Source organism: Panthera leo, chromosome E2 (genome assembly GCF_018350215.1).
Source record: "Panthera leo isolate Ple1 chromosome E2, P.leo_Ple1_pat1.1, whole genome shotgun sequence".
NCBI classification, from domain to species: domain Eukaryota; kingdom Metazoa; phylum Chordata; class Mammalia; order Carnivora; family Felidae; genus Panthera; species Panthera leo.
Genome location: NC_056693.1, coordinates 54,322,189 through 54,347,426, shown reverse-complemented (window position 1 = coordinate 54,347,426; position 25,238 = coordinate 54,322,189). Strand labels below are relative to the sequence as shown.

The window sequence follows — 25,238 nt, the reverse complement described above, 5'->3', positions numbered from 1 at the left end:
TAGAAGGGAATGCTCCCAGCCCTGGCCAGAAATGGTGCCTTATATTTGTAAATGGCGGCAGTAGGGAGTAGGGGGTGCTATCTTTTTCTTTTCCTGGCAGCTTGTTTTGTTTTGTTCTGTTTACTTAGAGAGAGAGAGAGACAGAGAGAGAGAGAAAGAGAGAGAGCAGGGGAGGGGCAGAGAAAGGGAGAGGGAGAGGGAGAGAATCGAGAATCTGCACTGTCAGTGCAGAGCCAGGTTCAGGGCTCAAACTCACGAACTGTGAGATCATGATCATGAGCCAAAGTCAGCTGCTTAACCAACTGAGCCATCCGGGCACCTCGTCTCTTGGCAGCTCTTGAGAGCAATGCCCGTGCTCTCAGCTGCCAGACAAAAGGGATCCTTCCTGGTTCCAGGCTCTGCCTAGTCTGAGAACCAGTTTTCCCTCTGAGGATGGCTATGGGGAAGTGGCTACTAGGACACAGGACTTCTGGGGGTGACTCTTGGCTTTCTTCCTGACAGGTCCTGGACTACAGCCCAGTGCTTGGCTCCTTCCTGATTGGGTCCTGCATCATTTTCATGACATTTGTGGTGCTGAATCTATTCATCTCTGTCATCCTGGTGGCCTTCAATGAGGAGCAAAAATATGATCAGGTGAGTCCCTTTGGCTTATTCTTCAACAGTCATTGACCCTGAATTAGGAAGTGACTGAGCAGCACTAGACATGCGGGGGACGTGAGAGACCTCTGTAGCTCAAAGCCCTCATTTCATGGGAGGGGAAATAGGTCCAGAAGGAGGAAATACCTTCCTCAAGAATACAAACAAATGAAGGGCAGACTAGAATCGGGTCTCCTGATTCCCAAGGTGGCACTTGGTTCATGACCCCAGTGATGCTGAGCCCTGAGTGTACATTAGAATCACGTGGGGGCTTTTGGGATGCCTGCTGCTGCATTGAGACCAATACACACAGAATCCTTGGGTGAATGAGCCAAGCACGTGTATTTCTGAAATCTTCTCAGGTGATTTTAGTATACAGCCAAGGCTGAAACCTTTTAAAAAGTTATTAAGGCAGACAAGTTAGGTGATACAAACCTTAACACTCCATGAAGTGGACAGTCTCTATTCAGAGAAGTACAAATGGGGTGGAAGGCAGGAAGCTTTTATAGGATAAAAGAATAAAGAACAAGGAAGAGAAAAATGAAAATATATCTGACTGACTGGGGCCACACAGTCAATCTTGTTTGTGGCGAGATGGAAAAGAAAAGAAGTATAGGGCTCAGAGGTGGCTTGGTGTTTGGAGGTTGGCTAACCTGATATACTGCATTCTGATAAAGGGAAGCATTTACAGGGACACAAAAGTTCTCTAAGCTTCAGTCTGCTGACATGGCACCCCAGGCTGGAGCAGCTCCATCTTGGGCCCAGACATTTGTTTCAACAAGTCATATGGTAACAAGTTTAAATTTTGAGAAGACGGCAGGCTATTTCCCAAAGCAGATGCACCAATTCACGTTCCCAGCAGCAACGCATGAGGGTCTTTGTACATACATTCCTAACAGCCCCTATTGGGGGTGGTAGAGGGAATACTGTCATTCTCATCACAGGGGAAGAAGAAACATCAGGGTAAAGGTGGGAGCACACACCCCTGGGATTCCCAGAAGAAGGGGAATCCCAACAGAAAACTGACTCTACACAGTGCAGTGACTTTGGCAGAGACCAAGTTGAACAATAAAACCATGGTTTCCCCTTAGGAAGGAAGAAACCCCCCAAAGAGAATGGTTCTATGTATGTCGTATGGTTCTTTTTCCCTCTACAGCTGTCGGAGGAAGGAGAGATTGCCGATTTGTTGCTGGCGAAAATACTCGGTTTCCTGGGCATTAAATGTAAAAGAGAGGACCCTGGCAGTGGCAGGGAACAGCCCGAGTTGCTGTCAGAGGTCCGGCCTCCCTGTACCTGTGTCAGCTGCACCCAAGCTTTAAGCTCTTCATCCACACACGAACATCTATAGAGGGGGAAGGCCAGAGCCTTGGGCCTATGCTTCCCAGTGATTCTACAGTCTCTCCAGGCCAATGTTTTTCTGTGTCCACAGAAAAGTCACCAAGCCTGGCAAGTAAAAAAAAATAAGAAAAATATACACTTAAGTACATTCAATTGCCACTATTGTCATAGACTGTTCAAATGTATTTCCTCCTAGAAATAAAACAAACACTGTCTGGAGTTTGGGGAAAAAAATGACCTCTACGGACTATTTCATCTTCTTGGTTGGTCGGGGATTGCTTCTGAATGATTCTATTTCAGGGTTTCTCAAATTGTGTCCAAGAGGTGTTAATGGCCATCGCTCTCCCTCTCTCTCTCTCTTCCTCTCGAGAGGAACACAGTAGCATAAACTGGGTAGCTTAAACCAATTGAAATTTATGGTCTCCATCCCAGAGGATAGAAGCCCCAAATCAAAGTGTCAATGGGGCCAGGCTCCCTCTAAAGACTCTGGAGAACAGTCTTTTCTTCTAACTTCTAGTGTCCTTTGGTATTCCTTGGCTTGTAGATGGATCATTTTAATTTCTGCCTATGTTATCACATGGCCTTCTCCCTGTGTGTCTGTCCCTGTGTTTCTTTTCTTCTTCTTATAAGATCTCTAGTCCTACTTAGTTTTTGTTAATGTTCATTTATTTTTGAGAGAGAAAGAGAGTGTGAGTGGAGGAGGGACAGAGAGAGAAGGAGACACAGAATCTGAAGCAGGCTCCAGGCTCCTAGCTATCAGCACAGAGCCCGATGCAGGGCTCGAACTCTTGTACGGAGAAATCATGACCCGAGCCAAAGTCAGACACTTAACCTGCTGAGCCACTCAAGCACCCCTCTGGTCCTAATGAATTAAGGGCCCATCCTAATCCATTATTACCCCATCTTAACTAATCACATCTGCAACACCCCTATTTCCAAATTTGATCACATTTTGATTAGTAGGGGTTAGGCCTTCAACATTATTTCTTTAGGGGACAAAATTCAACATAATAGGTGTCATTCCCCCAGAAATGTTTCTGAATCAAATAAATATGACAAACACTAGATTATAAATGTTACACAAGTTCTTTAGCATGGGAACTGTGAGAGTTTTTAACATGCTAAATATGCATTGTGAGTCTCATGGAATGAGGCGAGCACGCAAGCTCAAGTGTGCAATGATTCCCAAAACTTTTTGACCAAGGCATCCAGTTTTGAAGCACCCCAGTCAGGGCTAGTGTTCCTTAGGTGATACTTTGGGAACTGGTAATCTACATCAGTAGTTCTCAAGCCTGGCTGCATGCCCCAGACTTCATCCCAAACATCAGAATCTCAGAATCTTTGACCTAGGACCTAGGCATCAAAGTTGTTGTTGTTGTTGTGTTTTGTTTTTAAAGTAGGCTCCATGCCTAGTGTGGAGTCCAACACAGGGCTTTAACTCAAGACCCCAAGATTAAGATCTGAGTTGAGATTAAGAGTCAGATGTTTGGGGAACCTGGGTGGCTCAGTTGGCTAGTCTCTTAGTTTCTGAGTTCAAGCCCCGCGTTGGGCTCTGTGCTGACAGCTAGGAGCCTGCTTCAGATTCTGGGTCTCCCTCTCTCTCTTCCTTTCCCCTATACTCTCACTCTGTCTCTCTCTCTCTCTCTCTCTCTCTCAAAAATAAATAAACATTGGGGCGCCTGGGTGGCTCAGTCAGTTAAGCGTCCGACTTCAGCTCAGGTCACGATCTCGCGGTCCGTGAGTTCGAGCCCCGCGTCGGGCTCTGGGCTGATGGCTCGGAGCCTGGAGCCTGTTTCAGATTCTGTGTCTCCCTCTCTCTGCCCCTCCCCCGTTCATGCTCTGTCTCTCTCTGTCTCAAAAATAAATAAACGTTAAAAAAATAAAATAAATAAATAAATAAACATTAAAAAAAAAAGAGTCAGATGCTTAACTGACTGAGCCACGCAGGTGCCCCCAGGCATCAATAATTTTAAAGCCTCTCCAGGTGATTCCAATGTGCAGTCAGACTTGCTAATCTTGCCCTAAATTCTGAGAACCACAGATCTAGACAATAAAAGGTGTTTAGGTGTCTGTGTGGATAAGGGCACGTTTCCCCTCCCCCGTGCAGGGGAGTGCACCTCACATATCCTCTCTAGCTCACTCATCTCCTGCCCCCAACACACACACACATACCTCCTCTAGGTTGCCTGCCCCAAATCCATTCCATGCTTTCCTCTTTGCTATCAGAACCCAACTTTGATCAAGTAGCCATATACTCCTTTCCCAGGAGACTCATGGGAAAGTGCCCCTGTAGCCACATCAGTGTAAATCCTGATTTGGATACTAATCCATTGCCCTTGACAATGAGGGATTTGGGGTAGTCACACGACCCAGTTCCAGCCAATGAAAACTGAAGTCTCTAGGACACTTCCAGGAAAGGCCTACTTGCCAATAAAAAGACACAAAGAGATGGCATCTTATGCTGCTAGACATGGTCTGGCCTGAGCAACACTCCAGGAACTTGTGCAGCTACTCTGACACCATGGGGAACAATCCAAAGACAGCAGAGCAGAAAGATGAGAGGAACATGAGTGCTTGATGACTGACTTCATCAACCCTGGAGCTGAACTACTGGCTTCTATCTGGATGAGAGCTTATCGCTTCTCCGCCTTTTGGCTAAGATCAAGTGTATCTGGATGAGAGCTTAAATGTCTTTTTAGGACAGTTGAATCAGGATCTTACCCTGAATATAAAAAAAGGATCGTTCACAAGGAGCCACATAACATGCAACATACACAAAACCTTGGGGATTTCATCATCTTCTATCCAACCGAAAGCCCATCATCCATTGTTTATTGTGTCACGCATGAACGTGAGCTAAATGTGCAGGGATGCTCATCAGACAACCCATAGCACGGTATACACACAGGCCCCAATACACTGGTACAGAAACCTACCCAGATACACAGTCTGTTTTATTTATTTACTTATCTATCTATTTTTAAAATGTTTATTTTTTTAGAGAGAGAGAGGGAGAGAGAATCCCAAACAGGCTTTTGTCAGCACAGAGCTCGACATGGGGCTCAATTTCCTGAAATGGGAGACCATAACCTGAGCTAAAATGAAGAGTCAGATGCTTAACCGACTTAGCCATCCAGGCACTCCAGTCTATTTGTTTTAAATATGAAAAGCTCTAAGATCTGGAGAAGTTGTAAGTTATTCATCTAGTCTCCACTCCTTTTCTGACTGTAAATATCAAACTGGCAACTCCTTCAACTGTATTGCTATGAGAGGAAAAAATGCTTAAAGAGATGAGTGGACCCCTTCTGACACACTTGAGAGAAAAGATCACAGGCAATTCTCAGGTGGTTGTACCAAACGTGCAGTGGGATGACGTTTTAAATCTCAAGCCATGGATGTTACAATGATTATCAATTAGAAAAAAAAATAATTTGTGATTAGCCTCAATACTTATTAGATTTTAAAAAATGACACACTGCCTATTGTTTTGGTGGAAGGGCATGTGATACAGGTCACAGACTGACATGTGACCTTGTTCTTCGCACCAAATACATCAGTAGAGCTGGGAATAAATATTTTAGGGCATGGTTTGCATTGCGCTATATTGGCTTATAACAAAACAACAATAAAAACAGAGTATTGATATGAGAAGCTAGCCAAGATCTGCAGTCTGGAGTAGACCACTGTGAGCCAGTCAGCATCCCAAAGGGAGGCAAGTGGCAGACCTTACAAGCAGTTGACCGTGAGCCCAACTAGAGGTCAAGTCCTGCTACTGCCACCTAGCAGCTGCTAAAGCTAGACATGCCTTCCCCATTCCACTCCCGGGCAAGTCAATTAACTTTTCCGAGCCTCCCGTTCCTCATCTATGCAACGAAAGTAATACGTATCAGAAAGGGGTTTGGAGAGGATTAAAAAGGTAATGTTTGCACAGTCCCAGGCATATAGCAAGGAAAAGGAAACTGGCGCATGACAGCCCTTGCAAGCACTGCACAGATGTGCTAACAATGCCCATTTTGTAAGTGGGGTGGAAGCTCAGTGCAACAACATGGAAGTCTCCCAAACATCCCTTCACGCACTCACATACACACACGCTTTAAGGTGTGTATAATAAGGAATATGTGATGATGACAATCTGTAATAATGATGTGGAGCTTGAGGTGTTTTTCACTCCACTGTTTCTTCACTGATTCCTGCCCACGCCATAAAATTTGTGTTGACGGTGAAGTCTTTCCCAGAACTTAATTATTTTCTGTCTCCTTGGATGGGGACAGGACTTCTGTTTTTCTGGAAAGGCTTTGGTCCCAGGGCTGGCTACTTAAGCAAGGAACTGACCATGCTGGGTTTCCACTTTGCCCTTTGATTGCTCCTCCATTAGCTAACTGGCTCCCATCCAGTCTCCACCAAGGAGACACTCCCGACCCTTGGACAAGTCTTTGCTTCTCTAGGAGCTTCTGTCTGTCCCTTGCATGGGGGTACCCAGGCCTCTTGGGATCGGTAAAGTAATAAAGTGGGCTCCTGGATTGTTTCCAGTATTTCTCAAAGTCAAACAGAAACTATGTGTCAGAGCTACCTGGGCCAATACCCAACGACAGTCTCCTTTGACAATGATTCTGTTTAGACCTGGCTATGAGTCCCGATCTGGGTGACCTTGATCCTCTGTAGAAGCACGGGAGCATACTTAACGGGAATGGGGACACTCTATCTTTCCCAGGACCTCAGAGACCCAATGGCACGAGAATGCCCGCCCTGCGAAGCCACCTCTGCCGGAACCCTTCTCACTGCCTGGGCGGGTCCCCCAGGTTAGCAAAGCTGGAGCTGCTGACCTTGCACTTTCACTGCGGGAAATTGACTCCCGGGAACTAGGCCCCGCCCGTTCCCCCCCAACCCCGCCAGCGACCCGCGGCGCCGCCCGGTAGGGCTCGGCCTGCTGCAGTAGGCCCCGCCCCTGACCCTCAGCCCCTACCGCAGGCCCTCCGCCCCTCTCTAGCGTCGCCCTATCCGAGGTCGCTCCCCGCCTGGAGTCCCCGCCCCCGCGCGCTGCCCTACCAGGCCCCGCCCCTCCACACCCGGGCCCCGCCCCCGCCCCTCAGACCAGCCGGCTCGCTCCGGCTCGCTCCAGTCCGGGACGCCCCCCGCCCCGCCCCGCCCCCTTCGACCGGGGTTCCCGAGACGTTGCACCGCGACCCCGCACCTCTGCGAACATGGCGCTACGAGCGGTGCGGAGCATGCGGTCTGCGGCCTGCAGCCTGCGCGCCGCCTCCGCGCCCGCCGCGCCCTGCCTGCCGCGGCCCTGGGGGCTGAGGGCGGGCGCCGTCCGGACGTTGCGCACGGGCTCCGCTCTGCTGTCTGGTAAGAGCGGGCGGGCACGTGGGGTGAGCCCGGCCGCTTTGGGGGAATAGGCTGGGCGCCTCCGTCCCCTCGTCAATGCTTACCTCGACTCTCCTGTGCTGACCACCCGGGTCTAGCGAGGTGACCACTGCCCACGCTTTCTACTGCTGGGATCTCCGGTTGCGTGGCCAATGCTGCCTCCCTAAGTGGCGTGGCCGACACCGCAGCCTTTGTCCTGCGGGCTGGGGAGCCAGGAGGAGGAAGCCTGGCACACACGCGCGACCGCTCGCTGCTGGAGAACCGGGCAAGCGTCGCTTGGCTCCTTCGCGATCTTAGGTTATCTTGCATATGTGTGTATCGTGGGCCCTAAAAGTGGAGACATAGTAGTCTTTAGTTTGCTATGTGGGCTATCACTGAGAACTCTGAAGTCAAATTAAAGCAAGAGCACTTAGTGAAATTAAAGCACGGGAGCTAGATTTTTACCAGCAAAAGCGAGCATATCTTTGAAGATTTGGCCATTTCCCAAAAACAGTGAGATAGTCTTTTGGACTCATACATTCTGCTCAAGTCTATTGAATCGTGGATGTGTTGGGACAGAAATGAGGCCTCACACGGACTTGAAATTGAAATAACCAGGAGCCCTGCCCACAAATATCTTGGTCATCTCTGATACTTTATATTTTAGCGCAATTATCGCTGCAGAAAACGTTTTCTTACTGCCTGCGCAAATGCTTGAGACACTAACTGCACCTCCAAGAACTGAGGCTTCTTACTTTAGGGTGAACAGGTCTGTGATGGCTCTTGTCTCATTGACTGTTTCAGAAACCTGTTTGGAACTGGAAGAATTGATAACATTTATTTATTCCAGTCTGAAACATAAAGCTGCTACTCTCTCGTTGCTAATATATTCCTTTAGTTCTGTTGGTGACACATATCAATAATTACCGATTTGCATACAAGAGGAAAGCATATCTCAGATAAGAATTGAATTTAAAGTCTGCTTTTTTGGTTATTCACTGTTACATCTAGTTAAATATTGTCCAAAATATCAACACCCATGATCTGGTTGAACACCAAGGTTTTTAAAACCGAGACCCAAGTTCCAATTTTGATTCTACCTCTTATTAGCTATGTGATCTGGGGCAGTCACTTAACTTCTGAGTCTCTTATTAGAAAAGTGGAAATGATAATGCCTACCACACAAAGTTGTTGGGAGGCTGAAATGAAATGAAATGTAACCTCTCTGTACAAGTAGCCTGACAAATAGTAAGTCCTTGGTAAATGTTACTTGTTATGAAATATTATAGGATCAAATAATAAAAAATAATTGGCCAATATTAATATAGGTTATCTGGCTAGGGAATTAGAAGGGACTTTTTTTGGGGGGGGGGGGGAGTCTCCATGCTCAATGTGTGGCTTGAACTCGTGACCCTGAGATCAAGAGTCATGCTCTACTGACTGAGTCAGCAAGGCACCCCACATAGTGACTTTGAAAGGAAGAACATGCAAACACATAAATTACTGAAAACACGTCATTTTGAGGCCCAAAACGATGTTTTTAAATGCTCAGTAAGAAAGTAATTACCTAATTTGTCCACATTTTCCCTTTTGGGCCAAGGGTTAAAGGAGAATTAAACTAACTCTGGTCTTTAGCCTCAACAGCTTGGTCTACTAAAATGTCTTAGGGACTTTTAAGTTAAGTGGACGCTCATGCATTTACCTTACTAATGCTGCCTCTCCTCTAAACCTGGGGTCGCTCAATTGCTAAACTGAGTGAGGGCAGCCTTACTCCTAAGATTATCTTTACAATTAGGCAAGATGGCAAGGCCCAAATCAAGACAGTTGTCTCAGAGAAGTCACATTTGTTGTCCAGCCCTTACTTTAAAAAGGTGTATTTGGGTTTGAACTGCTCATAATTGGTATTGTAATCAGCCAGTTCTACAGCTGTAACCGGGAGAAGTGAGTGTTGTAGCCAAACACCTACGTAGATATTTTGTTCAAAATCTCCTTTACTTAATAAACTAAACTAAAAAGTTATTTTACTCCCTCAAGTTCTGAGTGCTGTTTGCCAAGCACGGTGTTTAGAACTGGGAATACAAGTGAAAGTGGGATACACCATGCTTTTGCTTGCTTTGTACTTAGTCTCCTTCCTGGGGAGAACTGACAAAGGGGCTGCATGCGTAGCTCCTCAGGTGCTCTGTGCTTGTATGGTCAGGACTCAGGGAGACTGGTGCAGCGTTGTGGGAGTAAGTTGGATGGCCCCCGAATCCAAGCTTGGAGGGCTAGAAAGGCTCCTGGCAGGAAGGAGGTTCTAAACTTGAAGTAGTCCGGAAAAAGCAGTGCCGGGAGAGAGTGGCAGGCAGAGCACCAAGTATGAACTTTACATGGAGAGATCAGATTGACCTGAAGCAGTTAACTACTTGAAGTGGAATGAAGCAAAGCAAGTTCCTTTGTGACAGATTCCGACTTCTTCCAGTGAAGAATATGAAATTGAAGTTTTTTCATGATTAGGGGAAAAAGAAAGTAGTAGTTACATTCTGCTGCATTTCAGAGCTGTGACATTAAAGCAATTTAAGCACAACTATCTTTTGGGTAAGGGGGAAGAGTGAACCAGCAAGGCTTACTCTAGAACAGTATTTGAGGTAGTGAACCATTTTCCCATTAGCTTCTGATGCATTATTTTTGGAAAAATGCTTGGCCTCAGAATATGATATATATATTTAAGAAGATAGCATATGCTTTAAAAAATTTTTGTTTCTTTAAATGACAGTAGCCACTTTCTTCAAGGACAAGGTTATTTCAATTAAAATGAAATCTTAAGAACTTAGTCAAGTTATATAATTTGATCCAAGTCGTTTTCATTCCTGTAAGATTCCCCTTTATAACCAAGTTGCAGTGAAGTCCTCTTAGGTCAACTCTACCCAAAGAGGCATTTTTTTTTTTTTTTTTTAGGTTAAGTCATTTATGAGCATTTATAAGTATTATAAGCATTTATGTTCCCTCACCCACATCTGTCTATAGAGGAACAGACTACATTCTGTAACACAGATCACTAATAGATAAGTATACTTTGAAATGTGCCCCAAAATAGTTTATATGTGTGATTTAGACTAATGTTGGAATAATCAAATCTCCAAAAGATGCACCAGGTGTTCACATCGAGCCACGGTCGTCTAAATGATCCTATTGTTGAGAAGATGTTCTGTCTTCACAAGATCTGGTTTTTCCTGGGCAGTGTACTGAAAGGCAGGGTCAGTAAGTCAAACACAAATACTGGGAAAGTCTTGCCTTTAGACAGCATTGATATGAAAAGTGCTTTTTAACAAGTGGTGCCACTGCTTTTCTGAAATACTGGTCTTCTGTTTTAGTGCGTAAATTCACAGACAAACATGAATGGATAACAACAGAAAATGGAATTGGAACAGTGGGAATCAGCAATTTTGCACAGGTACTGGATTGTCTTGAAATATTGAAAACAGTCTGCGCTTGCCTAATTTGGATTGTCTCTACCTTTAAAAATTGTTTATTCTGCCCCTTAGTATTTTGAGTTCTTTCAAGAGCATCAATCATAGGTGAAGCGAGTAAAAATGTAATTTAGTTAGGGCAGTATATAGTGTTTTAAGAGATTATTGAAAGGTTAACACTTAAAAGTAAACACACCTTATTCAGGAAAGAGATGTTTGTTCCATTTGGGGTCGTTAAGGAGAGAGTAAGAGCAAGTAAAAGGCTAGAGTGTTGACAGTGTTTTGTAGATCCTGTGGAGCACCCATGATCCATGATCCATGTGAATACACGCTCCAGAAGGAAAACCTAAATTGGCACAGATGGGACCAAGGCGGAACCCTTTATTTAGCCAATCTTTTTCTCTTAATCTCCCACTGATCCCTTGTTGAGAAATTATGCAGAAGAAAATGAGAAGGCAAATAACAGTATGAGTCCATGATTTTTCCACTGGGTCTGTGTGTAGGGTGGGGCTGAAAGGGGAAAGGGGGCACTGAGAATCAATGGCAGCTGTATCTTCACTGGCATTTCTGTGTACCTACTGAGGCCCGGTACAGCAGCGTGCTGTGTACAATACTGTACAAGTGTCGTCTTCCCCTCCTGGAGTTTATGAGGGGAATCTCCTACATGGAAGACAACGTACAAAGCATCGCAAGATGGATGGCATGAATAGTGCACGGTTGTAACTCACTGACCTGATGGGGAGCTCACTTCTTAACAAACAGAGTCAAGGTCTTCATGGAGTACAAGGCTTGAGGACTATGATTTGCAGATCAGTAGGTAGTATTTCAGCAAATACAGGAGGGGAGATGGCCTAAGCAAAACTGCAAAGGTGAAAAAGCACAAGGTGTGTTTCTTCTCGGAGGAGCTCTAGTATATGGGCTGGGGGGGTGGTGGAGGTTGTGACCGGAGTCACTGCTGCCTGTGGGCCAGTCTAACTGGTGGCCTGTTTTTTTGCAGGTCCTGAGCTAAAAACAGTTCTGCATTTTTAAAGTTGTGAGAAAAACCAAAGAATGCAGCCCCTCAAGTGTAAAATATGCCCTATCTGAATGATAGAGTATTGGTGTTTGGCTTGTTTCTATTCACTAGGAGGTTTAATTTGATTTCTTAAAGGTTATTGTTTTGTTTGTTTTAGGAAGCTTTGGGAGATGTTGTTTACTGTAGTCTGCCTGAAGTTGGGACAAAATTGAACAAGCAAGGTATTTTTCTCATCTTGGTATATGATTCATGCCTTAAGTTTTCTTTACCTTGAATAGTAACTTGTTTGCGCCTAGGGTCAGTTAGAGTGCTTTTTACTTAAGTAACAGAAAACTCATCTAAAAGTAGATTTAACAGTTGAGGTTTATTATATCTCCTTCAAGAGGTCTGGAGATAGGTGGATACAGGATTGGCTTATTGGCACAGTGAAGGTTCATCAAGGACATGACTTCTTTTCCTACTGTTTCTGCCTCTTTGTGTCAGAGGTCACAAAATGGCAGCAAAATCTTCAAGCATCACTTTCTCAAATGGCCAGATCCAAAAGTAGGATGAGAAGATAAAATCTGTTTTTCTTTAGAGGCAGTAAAGAATATCAGGAAAGAGTGGGCTCAGGAGTCAGAACCTCATTCTAAATCCTGACCCCACAATGTATCAGCTGTGTAATTTTGGTGAAATTAATTTGAGTCTCATCTTTAAGTTGGGATGATAATAATAATAATAGCTACCTCACAGTTGTTTAAAGATTAAGGTGAAATTAAGCATAATGTTTAACATAAGATGAGTGCTTGATAATGTTAGTAGAACCAGGTACATTATTCATGGGCTCTGTGACATACAGAAGACAGCCCTACAGAATTTAAGTATCTGTTTTTCTAAATATCTTTGACAGTATTGGCCATAAGTTTTTCTGCTGAAACTTTCCCCATTATTTATCTTGCTTGAACTTTTTCTGCTTCCTGGCTCTCAGTAGTCCTATCCCTCTTTTTGAAGGTCTTCGTAGGAACCTTTTCCGATATCATAATAAGACCCTTGTGATTGATAATCTTTGTCCATTTTTCTTCATTCTATACAGACAGCAGTTGTTATTTTCTTTTATGGTGTTTTATTTACTGTGATCCACTCTGCTGCTCTCAAGCAGGAGATCCTGTTTCCAAATATCTCTTCCCAGCAAGTGAGCAGCATGACCTTGCTTTCTGTGCTGAAAAAACTTCAATTAACATAAGTATCCCTAAACTAATGAATGCTCTCTTTAAACTTTCTGCTAAAGGTCCTTATAAAATTAATGCACAATTTACATACAGTGAAAACGCACGATGTATGTACAATTCCATGAGTTTTGACAAACACTTTATAAACCTTGCCCATTAAACCCCTTCTCAAGACAACCTCTTCTCTGATTTATCACCATAGATTAGTGTTGTCTATTTAACTTTATTCAAAAGGAACCACAGTTTATGTCTGGCTTCTTTTGTCCAGTATCATGATTTTGAGATTTATTTATATTGTGACCTACTGTTCATATTTTGTTGAATAGTGTACCATTGTGTAACACTTTAATCTTTCCCTTGTTGATGGATGTTTGTATTATTTCCAGTTTTTGGCTGTTAGAAATAAAGCTACTATAAACTTTTTGTATAAGTCTTTTTTGTAGATGTCTTCATTTCTCTTGGGTAAGTATATGTAGAAGTGGAATTTCTGGCTTACACGTAGTAAGTATATGTTTAACTTTGGGAAACTGGCAGTTTCTTATAAAGTGGTTGTACCATTTGACATTCTCACTAGCAGTATGAGAGTTTGTAGGCACTGCACATCTCACTGTGGTTTTAACTTATCTTTCCCTAATGACAAATTACTGTTGAACACCCTTCCACATGCTTTTTGCCACTCACGTTTTTTTTTTGTTGTTGTTGTTTAGTCTCTAGTCAAGCCTTTATCAAATTTATTTGGGTTCTATATATTCTAGATTCAAATCCTTTTTCGGGGCTATTTTTTGTGAGTATTTTGTCATATTTTGTGATTTTGCCTTTTAATTTTCTTGTGTTTTTTTTTTTTTTTAAAGCTTTTAATTTTTAACAAGTGCAAGTTATAATATTTATATATAGAACATTGTATCTTCTCTAAGAAATCTTTGTCTGTTTCCATAGTTCCCATCTTATACACCCTAGTGCCATGGGGGTGCTGTGGGACATTTAAAATTTTTGACCTCTCTTGGACACCACACAACTGATAGCTCAATGGAATTAACAGTTCCAATATTAGATCTCACTGTGTTACCTTGGGTAATGTGTCTTTGAAGCAAATACTGCATGAAAATAAGCAAGGATCATCAAATAAGGCAGTGGTTGTGTTCAGGCTGATTCTGTGGTGGCGAACTTGTATAGCATGCAGCAGCCACATATCACTAAATAGTTGTAGTTAAAAATGAAAAGTAAGTTACTCAGATACTTAGGGCACTGGGAACCAAGAAAGTTTGAGCAACTCTGGCATGTATCAAGTTTGCAAAGGTACTCTCCGTGTGTTTTTTTTCTTGAAACTTCACAATCGTTTTTGCTTTCATTTTCAGGCCTTATTAAGTTCACTGTTCTTATAGTTTTGTAGATTCCTTTGGATCTTCTATGTAAACAATGTAATCTGTAAATAGCTTTATTTCTTATTTTCAATCTTCATGCATTTTATTTCTTTCCCTTGCCTTATTGCACTAGACCAAGCCCTCAGTGTAATGTTGAATAGAAGTGGTAAGGTAGACATCATTGCCTTGGCCTTGTTCCTAATCTTGGGAGAATGCATTGAAGACTGCATCATTAGGCATGATAGTTTGCTGTGGGGTTTCTGATGGATGCCCATTATTAGATGAGGAGGTTCCTTTCTATCTAGTTTGCTGAGAGTTTTTATCATTTATGGATGTTGAATTTTGTCAAATTTGTTTTATCCATCTATTCACGTGATCATAGGGGTTTCTCCTTTATTCTGTTAATGTGATTAATAAGATTTGTTATTTTAGAAAGAGGGAGCACGAAAGCAGGGGAGAGGGTCAGAGGGAGGGAGAGAGAATCTTAAGTGGGCTCCATGTTCAACCTGGACCCAGATGCAGGGCTTGATCCCAAGACCCTGAGTCAGAATCAGATGTTCAACTGACTAAGCCACTTTGGCACCCCAAGATTGATTTATTTTTAAGTGTTTAATTAGCCTTGCATTCCTGGTAGACATGATGCAAAAATTGTCTTTTAAAAATACACTACTGGATTTGATTTGCTAATTAATAATTTTCATATTAATATTCATGAGAGATACTGGTCTTTTATAATGGCTTTGTCAAATTTTGGAATTAGTTATATTGTTTGGACTAAGTTTGGAAATGTTCTCACTACCTATCTTTTTCTGAAAGAATTTGCAAGATTGGTATTATTCTTTAAATGATAGAATTAACCAGTGAACTGTGAGTCAGATGATTTCATTGTTGGAAGGTTTTTGACATGTAATGTAATTTCTTTAACAGGTATAAAGCTGTTCAGGGGCGTCTGAGTAGCTCAGTCAGTTAAGCTTCCACTTCAGCTCAGGTCATCATCTCATGGTGTGAGTGGGTGGCTAGTGGTTCGAGCCCCACATCGGGCTCTGTGCTGACAGCTCAGAGCCTGGATGAAGCCTGCTTCAGATTCTGTGACTCCCTCTCTCTCTGTCCCTCCCCCACTTGTGTTCTCTGTCTCTCTCTCTCAAAACAATAAACATTAAAAAAAAATAGATATAAGGCTATTCATATTTTCTACATCGTCTTACTTTGGTTTTATTATGTTTTGGGGGGAGTTTTTCCATTTCTTGTTGTGAAATTCAGTGTAAAAATGCTCATTTTTCATTTGTTATCCTTTTATTTCTGCAGGATCTACAGTTAAGAACCCCTGTTTTGTTCCTTCATATTTGTAGTGATTTGTGTTGTTTTTTTTCCCTTGATCATTCTTGGTAGCTATTTATCAATTGTATTAATCTTGAAAGAAGCAAATTTTCATGGTTAATTTTCTCTACAGTCCGCTTCATGCTCCTATCTTGTGTTTTCTTCCTTCAACTTAGATTTAATTTGCTCTAATTTTTCTGACTTCTTACTAAGTATTTTCTGCCCATATGGTAAAATGCTGTCTCCCTTGTGGTGGATAGCAGCTAAAATAGAAGTTTAATTCTTCTGGCCTCAGCTGGGACACTTGGGAGTCTGCCTGGTGCATGCATGGCTGAGGGATAGTTCAGAGACCTGGGCAGAGTTTATACACAGGATTTTTGGTGCTCCCTTTTAGTTTCTCTCTTTTGGATTTCCCACCTCGCTTTCCAGTAGCTGTGGTGGCCTCAAACACTTGTCTTCTGGTTCCTTAACGCCAATTAAGACTGAGATTTTCTTTCAGAATTTTGGCTGCCCCACATAGCACAGATTGGTGCCTCTCTTCAGGCTAAAAGCCATTGGAAAAAAATCACTATTCCTTCTTTCAAGTGTTGTCTACTTTCCATAAATTAACTGCTTTTGTTCGTGTTTTTCTAGTATCTTTAGAACCCAGGTCATTTGTTTTAAGATGTTCTTTGTAAATGAAACCCAAAGATATTAATTAATTTCCAGCGCTATTTTAGCTATAACCCACAAATATGGGCATGTTGTATCCTTATCATTCACTTTAGATCACTTGATGTTGTCCCACACGACTGAGGCTGTTTTTTCAGTGCTTTAAAAATTTATCAAAAGACTGAAATAACCAATCTAATTGGTTAATTTCAGATGCTCTTTCTTCACATTCCCTGACCCTTCTGTTATTGCCATCCAGTGAATTTTATTTTAGATATTATACTTTCCAGTTCTAGAATGTTCATTTAAATTCCATTTCTTTATAGGTATTCCCTCATGATGAACATAAGATGAACTTTTAAAAGATCTGAACATGTTTATAACATAACATATTTATAATAGCTACTTTTAGGCTCTCTGCTTATTCCAGTGTGTGGGTCTATGGGTCATTTTGGGATCTGTTGACATTTTCTCTTCATCATGGCTCTCTTCTTTTAAGGATCTCAACCCTCAATTTCCAGCCACCTTGGCAGGCCCACATTCTGTCCTCTGATCCCTCAAGCAATTAAGACTGGTTTTCTGTTTGTGTTCTAGTTACACTGTGCACTTTGAGGCAACGCTGTCGGCACAAATTATGCAAATCAAGATCACACCCAGTTTGGGCCCCCTTTAAGGACTGACTTCTCTTTTAGTCGTTCTACAGAGCCTTCATATCATTGTTTTTTTATGTTTTGTCCAGAGTTTATAATTGTTATGTGCAGGAAGGCTGGTCTGATAAGATACTTCACCATTATTGGAATCTCCTAAAATTTTCATTTTCAGAGCTACAGTAAATTGAAAGAAAATTTTTACTGAAGTTATTAAATACATTGGTATTCAGATACATCACCATTTGTTGTCACTCTGTCTAAAACAGATAGATCCACTTTACTGAGGATATTTATACCCTTCTCACAGGTGACAGGACTATGACAAAAATCTGTGGTTTTATTTTGTTCTAGAGAGAGAGCTGGGGAGAGGGGTAGAGGGAGAGAGAGAATCTTAAGCAGGCTCCACACTCAGCGTGGAGCCCAATGCGGGGCTCAATCCTACCCTGGGATCATGACGTGGGCCAGAATCAATAGACCCTCAACCAGCTGAGCCGCCTAGGCACCCCTATGGTTTTATTTTTAATTAAAGATATTTAGAATGTTTTATCATGCCTGTATTAAAGGTGACTACTCCATATTTTATATGTTCAGGTTACTGACTTGTGATATTTGATATTTTCTTTAATTTTCTCAATTTAGAGGAGTTTGGTGCTTTGGAAAGTGTGAAAGCTGCTAGTGAACTCTATTCTCCTCTATCAGGAGAAGTAACTGAAATTAATGAAGCTCTTGCAGAAAATCCAGGACTTGTCAACAAATCTTGTTATGAAGATGGTAAGTTGTTGCTAGAACTTTTTCAAAGGATTATTGCTACAGTTAACATTTAACCTAGATTTATAAAGCAAGCTTCAGCTGATTTTAACTTCATCTTTTTGCACTTTTGGATAGTAAATAGGGATGTTTTGCTTTAAAAAAGGGAAAGACAGATTAGCTCAGTATTGAAGCTTATGTTTAAGATCTCTGTCATTGAAAACACTGCCTTATTTTGGAGTTCTTGGTGTCACCGTTGGGACTCTTTATTTTCCTCTTCAGACACGAAGTACCCAGTCACCCTGTGTGGTGTGGGTGGCGGCAGAGGAACACCCACTGTGCCAGGTGCCAGTTTTCTCATACGCTCATCTTCCCAATAACCTGGGGAAGTATGGGGGGCAGCAATTTTCTCCATTTTGTACCTGAATTGAGGCTCCAAAGCTTTTATCTATTAAGGTCGCACAGCTAATAAATGGCAAAACCAGGATTAGCTTGCAGTTCTCTGTTGCCTGTCACCTGCCCCTCCAACTCAGCTACTGCTTTCTGCTGCCATTCACCTCAGCAGTTACAGTGTTTCTTCTGTGAGAGAAAGCTGTCCCTGGTCTGCGTATCTGGATCCCTCAATGTTAGTTGTTGATGGTTATGACAACTTAAAGTTTTTGTTTTTCGCTTTTCATTTAAAAAATGTTAATTCCGGTACTGTTAATATATCGTGTTATATATTACTTTCATGTGTACAATATAGCGATTCAGCAATTCTATACATTACTCAGTGCTCATCATGATAAATGTACTCCTTAATGCCCGGCTCCTAGTTCACCCATTCCCCCACCTACCTCCCCTCTGCTAACCATCAGTTCTCTATAGTTAAGAGGCTGTTTCTTGGTTTGCCTCTGTGTTTTTCCTTTGTTTGGTTGGTTTTTTTCTTAAATTCCATGCTAATGAAGTCATACGGTATTTGTCTTTCTCTGACTTATTTCAGTTAGCATTATACTCTCTATCTCCATCCATGTTGTTGCAAATGGCAATATTTTTTTTTTTTTTTTTTTAACAGCTGAGTAATAATCCATTGTATATATACCACAAGTTTGTCTGTTCATCTATCAGTGGACACTTGGGCTGCCTCCATAATTGGCTATTGTAAATAATGCTGCAGGAAACCTAGGGGAGTGCGTGTATGCTTTCAAATTCGTGTTTTCGTATTTGGATAAATACCCAGTAGTGTGATTACTGAATCATAGGGTGGTTCTGTTTTTAATTTTTTGAGGAACCTCCATAGTGTATTCCACAGTGGCTGCATGAGTTCGCATTCCCACCAGCAGTGCATGAGGGTTTCTTTTTCTCCATATCCTTGCCAACACTTGCTGTTCCTTGTGTTTTTGATTTTGTGTTTTTGATTTTAGCCGTTCTGACAGGTGTGAAGTTGAGTCCTTAATCCATTATGGTGGAAACTATTCCAGCTTTAATTCTTTTCAGTTGTGATATGCAAAGATATTAACTGAATTGTTAAGGCTAAAATTTAACTCTCCTTGAACAAATAATGAGTGATTTATGTCAAGAATACTAAATTTTGAGGCACTCAGAAATTTTTACATTTTGAACACATTTGACTTTGACACTTTAAAAAGATAGTTTGGAATATGATAACTGTTTTTTGGTTGCAGGTTGGCTGATCAAGATAACACTCAGTAATCCTTCAGAACTGGATGAATTGATGAGTGAAGAAGCATATGAGAAATACATAAAATCTATTGAGGAGTAAAAATGGAACCCCTAAATAAACTAGTATGAAACAACTTAATCTAGCATAGTTGTCTTAAATTAATGGTGCACAGAGGATTTAAAATGACAACTCTTAGCAATACCAGTGCAAAAAGAAACTACTTGCAACAATGTTAATGAAAGAAAACACCCCTTAACTTTCTAACGATTGCCTATAAACACAATATGTATATTTTTTGCAACACCCTATGATTTTTAGGCTAGGCTCCGGTTATACTATTCAGAATCCTGAAATTAGCTGTGGTTAGAAATTAGTTATAAAAACTATGTAATTCCAGGATAACAATGTCATCTTAAACCTTTGGGAATTTTCACTTGCTTACATCTATACCTGGATTGGGGTCAAAATACTTAAATGATCTGTCCATTGGAAATAAATGGCAGTGGAGAAAGGTCTGTTAGTTGTATAGTGTCAGATAAAGAACAATATTATCTTAATTTTGTAATATACTGTGCTTGCTGGTGCTATTTTTATATGGTGAAGCAACAGCCTTGAAGGAAGATAGTTTAATAAAACATTCAACTTCATTAATCATGTATTTTGTTTTGTTGTTACTATTTCATTTAGTGACTCTGCTAATATTTGTGAAAATGCTAATTTTAACTTATGGAAAGTTATTTAAGGAATTTATTATTTATTTTTTATATGTATCTTTTTTTTTTTTTAAGCTTATTTATGTATTTTGAGAGAGTGTGTGAGTGTGCATGTAAGCAGGGGAGGGTCAGAGAGAGGAGGACAGAGAATGCTGGCAGGCTCTGTCCTGTCAGCACAGAGCCCAACATGGGGCTGGAACCCACAAACTGAGAGATCAAGATGCTTAACTGAGCTACCCAGGTGCCCCTTGTAAAGGAAATATAGGGGCACCTGGGTGGCTCATTCTGTTGGGGGTCCAATTTCAGCTCAGAGCGTGATCCCACTGTTTGTGAGTTGGAGTCTCACATTAGGCTTTGTGCTGAGAATCCCGGCTTGGGATTCTCTCTCTCTGTCCTTCTTGTGCCCTCTCTTTTTCTCTCAAAATAAGTAAATACACTTAAACACTAAACAAATAAAAAATAAAAGGCAATTTCAGCCATAACAATGAAGAGTTCCAGGAAAATGTTTTCTTTTAGTCACAAATAAAACAGACCTAATTGCCTGATAGTATTAAGTACCATTTTTTGGTTATCTTTAACATAATCAAAAGGAGAGCACTGACTTATTTTGTTTTTATCCTGCTAAGTTAGAAGAGAGAAAAGGAAAACAAGGAAAGGTAAAAGTTTGATCAACATAGCACACAGCATCCTTAAGTAAGTAAACCACATTCAGGTTTCCATTTCAAGTAATGGGAACAGCAGTAGACATAGTGAAACTTTATGAGCTCCGACACTGACTTACTGAATATTCTTTGCAGCTTAAGCAAGTTTACAGTGCCCAGTGATAATTTTAGGTTGCTAATATAAGTACACGCAGCGAGAGCAAACACCTCTATCATTTTTCCCAGTTGGTGCAGGAAAAGGGAGGTATTCAAATACTACCACCTTCTGACGGCGAATAAACAGCAAAGGTGAAAACCTAAAGGAAACAGGTAAATCTTCCCTGCTCCTCAGTAGAAAGAAACCATCCTTTAATGGCCATGGCACTGCTGAGCTGTATCTCTGCACCTTTATCAAGAAAGTACCCAAAGTATCTTGGATGACTGTCTCCCTGTATGTATAATTGTTAGTTTTTAATTATTAAAAATTAATTTGACTCTCTGCTTAGGAAATAAAAAGGAATGAGTAAATGAGTAATAATTACATAGATTTACTCTTTTGTTTTGAAGATATTCTCATACATTACCTGTGATGATCAAAATAACAGCCAGAGCTAAGAAGGACAGACCCGTAACTACCACCATTTCACAAAAAAAGGTGGCGGAGAGGATAAGACACATAAAGAGCTGGGAGGTCATTTAAGATTTTCACATTTTCGGGTTCATTCTTCAGTTCTTTAGTTCATGTTACTACAAAGATACTTAAATTGGAATCGGGGTGGTGAGGAGGGAAGATCGATGAGCTAAAGGAGGGGGGAAGCAAGGAAAAATGGCAGTCCTAGAGTGAAAGTACATCAGTGATTGTAATCTCAAAGAGATGGGCAGTTTATTCTCTCTCCTGTCCTTTCCCAAAGACACACACTTGCCTTATTAGGCTCACTCTGAGTTTTCTTAAAGAGCAGAACATTATGGCAACTTACTCTTGCTATTTAGAATACAGAACCATTTCAACCCTCGTTTCTATTACAATGCTGCCAGAAATAACAGGCATCGAATGGCCCTCCATAGAGTAAATCAACAGAATTTAACTTTTCTGATCTCCTATTCCTTTTGAATGGTTTTGGTCTTAATAGGGCAGTTTAATAAAAAGTTTTGAATAATGCTTGCTGATAATTAAAACTCAAGAAATGGAACAGGTTACCCAAGAAGTATTAAAAATTTTGTTTTTATCACCTCAAAAATTTTATTATCGCCTCTCAGAGTTTAAAGAAGTTGAAGTGTTAAGTTTTAAGAAAGAAACTGCTAGAGGGCTCTCTGTATAGGTGTGCCAGTATGAAAATTAGGTATTTCAGATAAGCTCTCAGCAAATCAGAATTCCTGAATTTTTCTGGATTTCTCCAATTTTTCTGGGGCTAAAATACCAGCACTGTTCACCTTCAGTTTTAAAAATTATGCTAATTGTAACTGGCTTCACTACTGCTTAGCAATCACTGTATTGTTTCAGACCCAGTCACACATCTGCCTTCCTCACTTTACACCCAGATTAAATTTTCTTCCCTGCAAATGGCTTTACTACTCACCACCTACCTCCATCAGTGTTTTCCCTTTCTCTGTTGTTTTCCCTTTTAAATGGACTATTTTTCAGAGTAGATTTAGGCTCGCAGCAAAATTAAATAGAAAATACAGTTTTCAAAGATGTCCTGCCTCCATCTTTCTGTTTTTGAAACCTTCCTTTGCTGACCCTGGGATCTTACTCTACTAGAGTTTGTGATATCTTGATTCAGTCTATATTGGCTTTTTGTAAACATGACTAGCTAAACACACTTTTTCCTTAATGTCTCTACTGAGTCACCCTATCAGATTTTTACCTGCTAAACTTCAACAGTGATTACTGCTAGCCTATTTCAAATGGGGATGCAGGCACTGTTCTGAAGGAAATCAGTTACCAGATCTTCCAACTTCCACGTGTTTATGAGAATGTGCTTACAGTCAAGTTTAATTAAGAGTGGGGCACCTGGGCGGCTCAGTCATTGGGCATCTGACTCCGACTCAGGTCGTGATCTCATGGTTCATGAGTTTGAGCCCTGCATCAGGTTCTGTGCTGACAGCTCAGAGCCTGGAGCCTGCTTCAGATGCTGTGTCCCTCTCTAGCTCTGCCCCTCCCTCGCTCATGCTGTTTTCTTCCTCTCTCTCTCTCTCAAGAATAAATAAAACATTAAAAATTTTAAAAAGTCATTTAGTAAAATACTTAGTTTAAATGTTTGGTATACTTCCCAGAAACAGAAAGTAGCTTTAATGATGGGGTAACAAATCCTTCTGCTAGTCAGGTGATTTCAAATTTTGTTCAAAAGAAGTGAAGACCTAACCAAACTGTCAGCTGATCATTACATGTTTTTTGTTGGTGAATAATTATGTGATTTCTGTGTGTAAAGAAGTTAAAAAAAACTTTGGGGGAAACTGGTGTAACAAAACCTCTTTCATATGCATCTTCAAATGAACAAGGTATCTCAGGTTACATATATTTAAAAGGGGGGGGTGGGCACTTGGGTGGCTCAGTCGGTTGAGCGCCCAACTTCAGCTCAGGTCATGGTCTCATGGTTTATGGGTTTGAGCCCCAGGTCGGACTCAGTGCTGACAGCTCAGAGCCTGGAGCTTCCTTTGGATTCTGTGTCTCCGTCTCTCTCTGCCTCTCCTCCCGTGCAGTTCTGCCTCTCTCTCTCAAAAATAAACATTAAAAAATTAAATAAAATTGGGGATGAATCTCATTCTAGCAGTATGTGATATTTATGCACAGATACATGAATTGGGGCTAGGGGAGGAACAGCCCCACCCATTTCACTCTGATACACTTCCAGTAATGTTTAGTATTTATCAACACGTAATACATTCCTACTGTCTGTCAGATGAGTAGGAATGGAGAGAATTCTCAATCCGGAAAAACAAGGAACTGTTTCAGCCTTATGGTCTTATGAAAAAATTTAAGTTTGATTTTCAAATTATTCTTTTATTGAACAGGAAAATGACAAGACTACTTACTCAATAAATCTTTGACCATAAATGTCAGAATAAAGTTCTGTGTAGTAAGAATAAAAATACAAATATGAATAAATAGAAAAAGGAAGAATTTACATCTTTTAATTCGTTTATATTTTTAAGTATTGGTGGGTATCAAACTCATTAAATTTACATTTCTTTCAATACTTTTCAAAAAGTGGTGTAACTTTTTAATGTTTATTTTTGACAGCGAGCATGAGCGGCGGAGGGGGAGAGAGAAAGTGACAGGATCCAAGCAAACGCCACACCCCACACCGTCAAGTGCAGAGCCTGATGCGGGGCTCAAACTCACCAACTGTGATACCATTACCTGAGCCACCCAGGTGCCTCTGAAGTTACGCAGTTTTGTACAATTGTTTTAGGCATACCATTTACTTCCAGGTTGTGATATACAACAAGATCCAAATATGCATATTGTAGGTAAAGAAATGATACCCAAAAAAGTCGTATCTAGAAAAGTATTTGTTGTAACATCCTAGAGCAATGTTACACAAGTCTTTCCATAGGCTCCCTAGACTTTCTAATACGGTATGTTCGGTGCAAAAGCAGTAATACAAAGCCATCTCTCCAAATGCCTCTTAATCACAGTGCTGTGAAAGACATTCTAATGCATTTATACAAGACAAACATTCACACTTGAAAAAACTAGAAAGCAGACAGGCTTTGGAATCAGACTTGAGCTGAGTCCAGGCACAGGTTCCCAGCCTTGGCTGCGCCTTGAGGTGCCCAAAAGTAACAGGACCAAAGGGAGAGGAGGAGGGGGTGGCTAGCCTTCCACTGTTCCAGTTCCTCATCTGACTTCGGGATGTGAGCACGGCCATTTCCCTTCGTTCGTTTACAAGATGCCCATGCCCGCCTCACAGCGCTGTACCGCGACAAGTCCAACGGGTGCTACCCTCGTGCCGCCGGTGGATTCAAACTAGCACCTACCCGTTGAGCAACTGGGGGCCAGAAAGTTAAGGATGAGGAGATTCCACTAGAAACTTGGCCCGCATCACCCTCCCGCAGTCGTTCTCCTGGAGAAGGGGCGGTCTGGGGACACCTAGCAAAGCCGGGAACCTAAAGAGTGGCGGCCACGGATGCCGCTGAGCATCCGACAACGCGCAGGGCAGCCCCCGCCTCCCCCCAGCACCATCCCGCCCAGGCCAGCAGTGCGCGCCTGTGAGTGGAGGCCGGTCCTCGTTACTAACTCCAGCGTCCGGCGGGCATGAAGCCGCTGCGTCTACTTCCCTGACTCGCGCTCGGGCTCACACCTTACCTCAAACGCCGCCTCGGGCGCCCACCTCGGGCCAGGGATCCTCTCTCCCGTGGAAGGTGCGCAGCCGCGCCGAGCCTGCCGGGAGCACGTGCCCAGGGCCGTCAGCCAGCAGCGCCTCCCGCGCTCAGCTTTGTTACGCCAGCGGGCTTGGCGTCACTTCCGCCACAGACCCCGCGGGCCCCGCCCACCGCCCCGCT

General features: G+C 42.0%; 2 protein-coding genes across 2 annotated transcripts in view; one reads left to right on the top strand and one right to left on the bottom strand.

The window, feature by feature from the left end:
* BCO1 (beta-carotene oxygenase 1) overlaps positions 1 to 25,192 on the bottom strand; it is a 174,448-nt gene extending 149,256 nt beyond the window's left edge. The window contains exons 1-4 of the mRNA XM_042919373.1: positions 25,042 to 25,192; positions 11,499 to 11,627; positions 9,706 to 9,771; positions 7,407 to 7,668 (exon numbers count right to left, since the gene is read on the bottom strand). The gene's annotated coding sequence lies outside the window, so the exon portion shown is untranslated. The remainder of the gene's footprint in view (positions 1 to 7,406; positions 7,669 to 9,705; positions 9,772 to 11,498; positions 11,628 to 25,041) is intronic.
* Positions 7,062 to 19,516, top strand: GCSH (glycine cleavage system protein H). Its single transcript, XM_042919399.1, has 5 exons — positions 7,062 to 7,323; positions 10,671 to 10,750; positions 11,939 to 12,002; positions 17,608 to 17,739; positions 19,380 to 19,516. The coding sequence occupies exons 1-5, from the start codon at positions 7,176 to 7,178 to the stop codon at positions 19,475 to 19,477; spliced, it is 522 nt and encodes a 173-aa protein (XP_042775333.1). The 5' UTR covers positions 7,062 to 7,175; the 3' UTR covers positions 19,478 to 19,516.
* Positions 25,193 to 25,238: the final 46 nt, after the last annotated feature.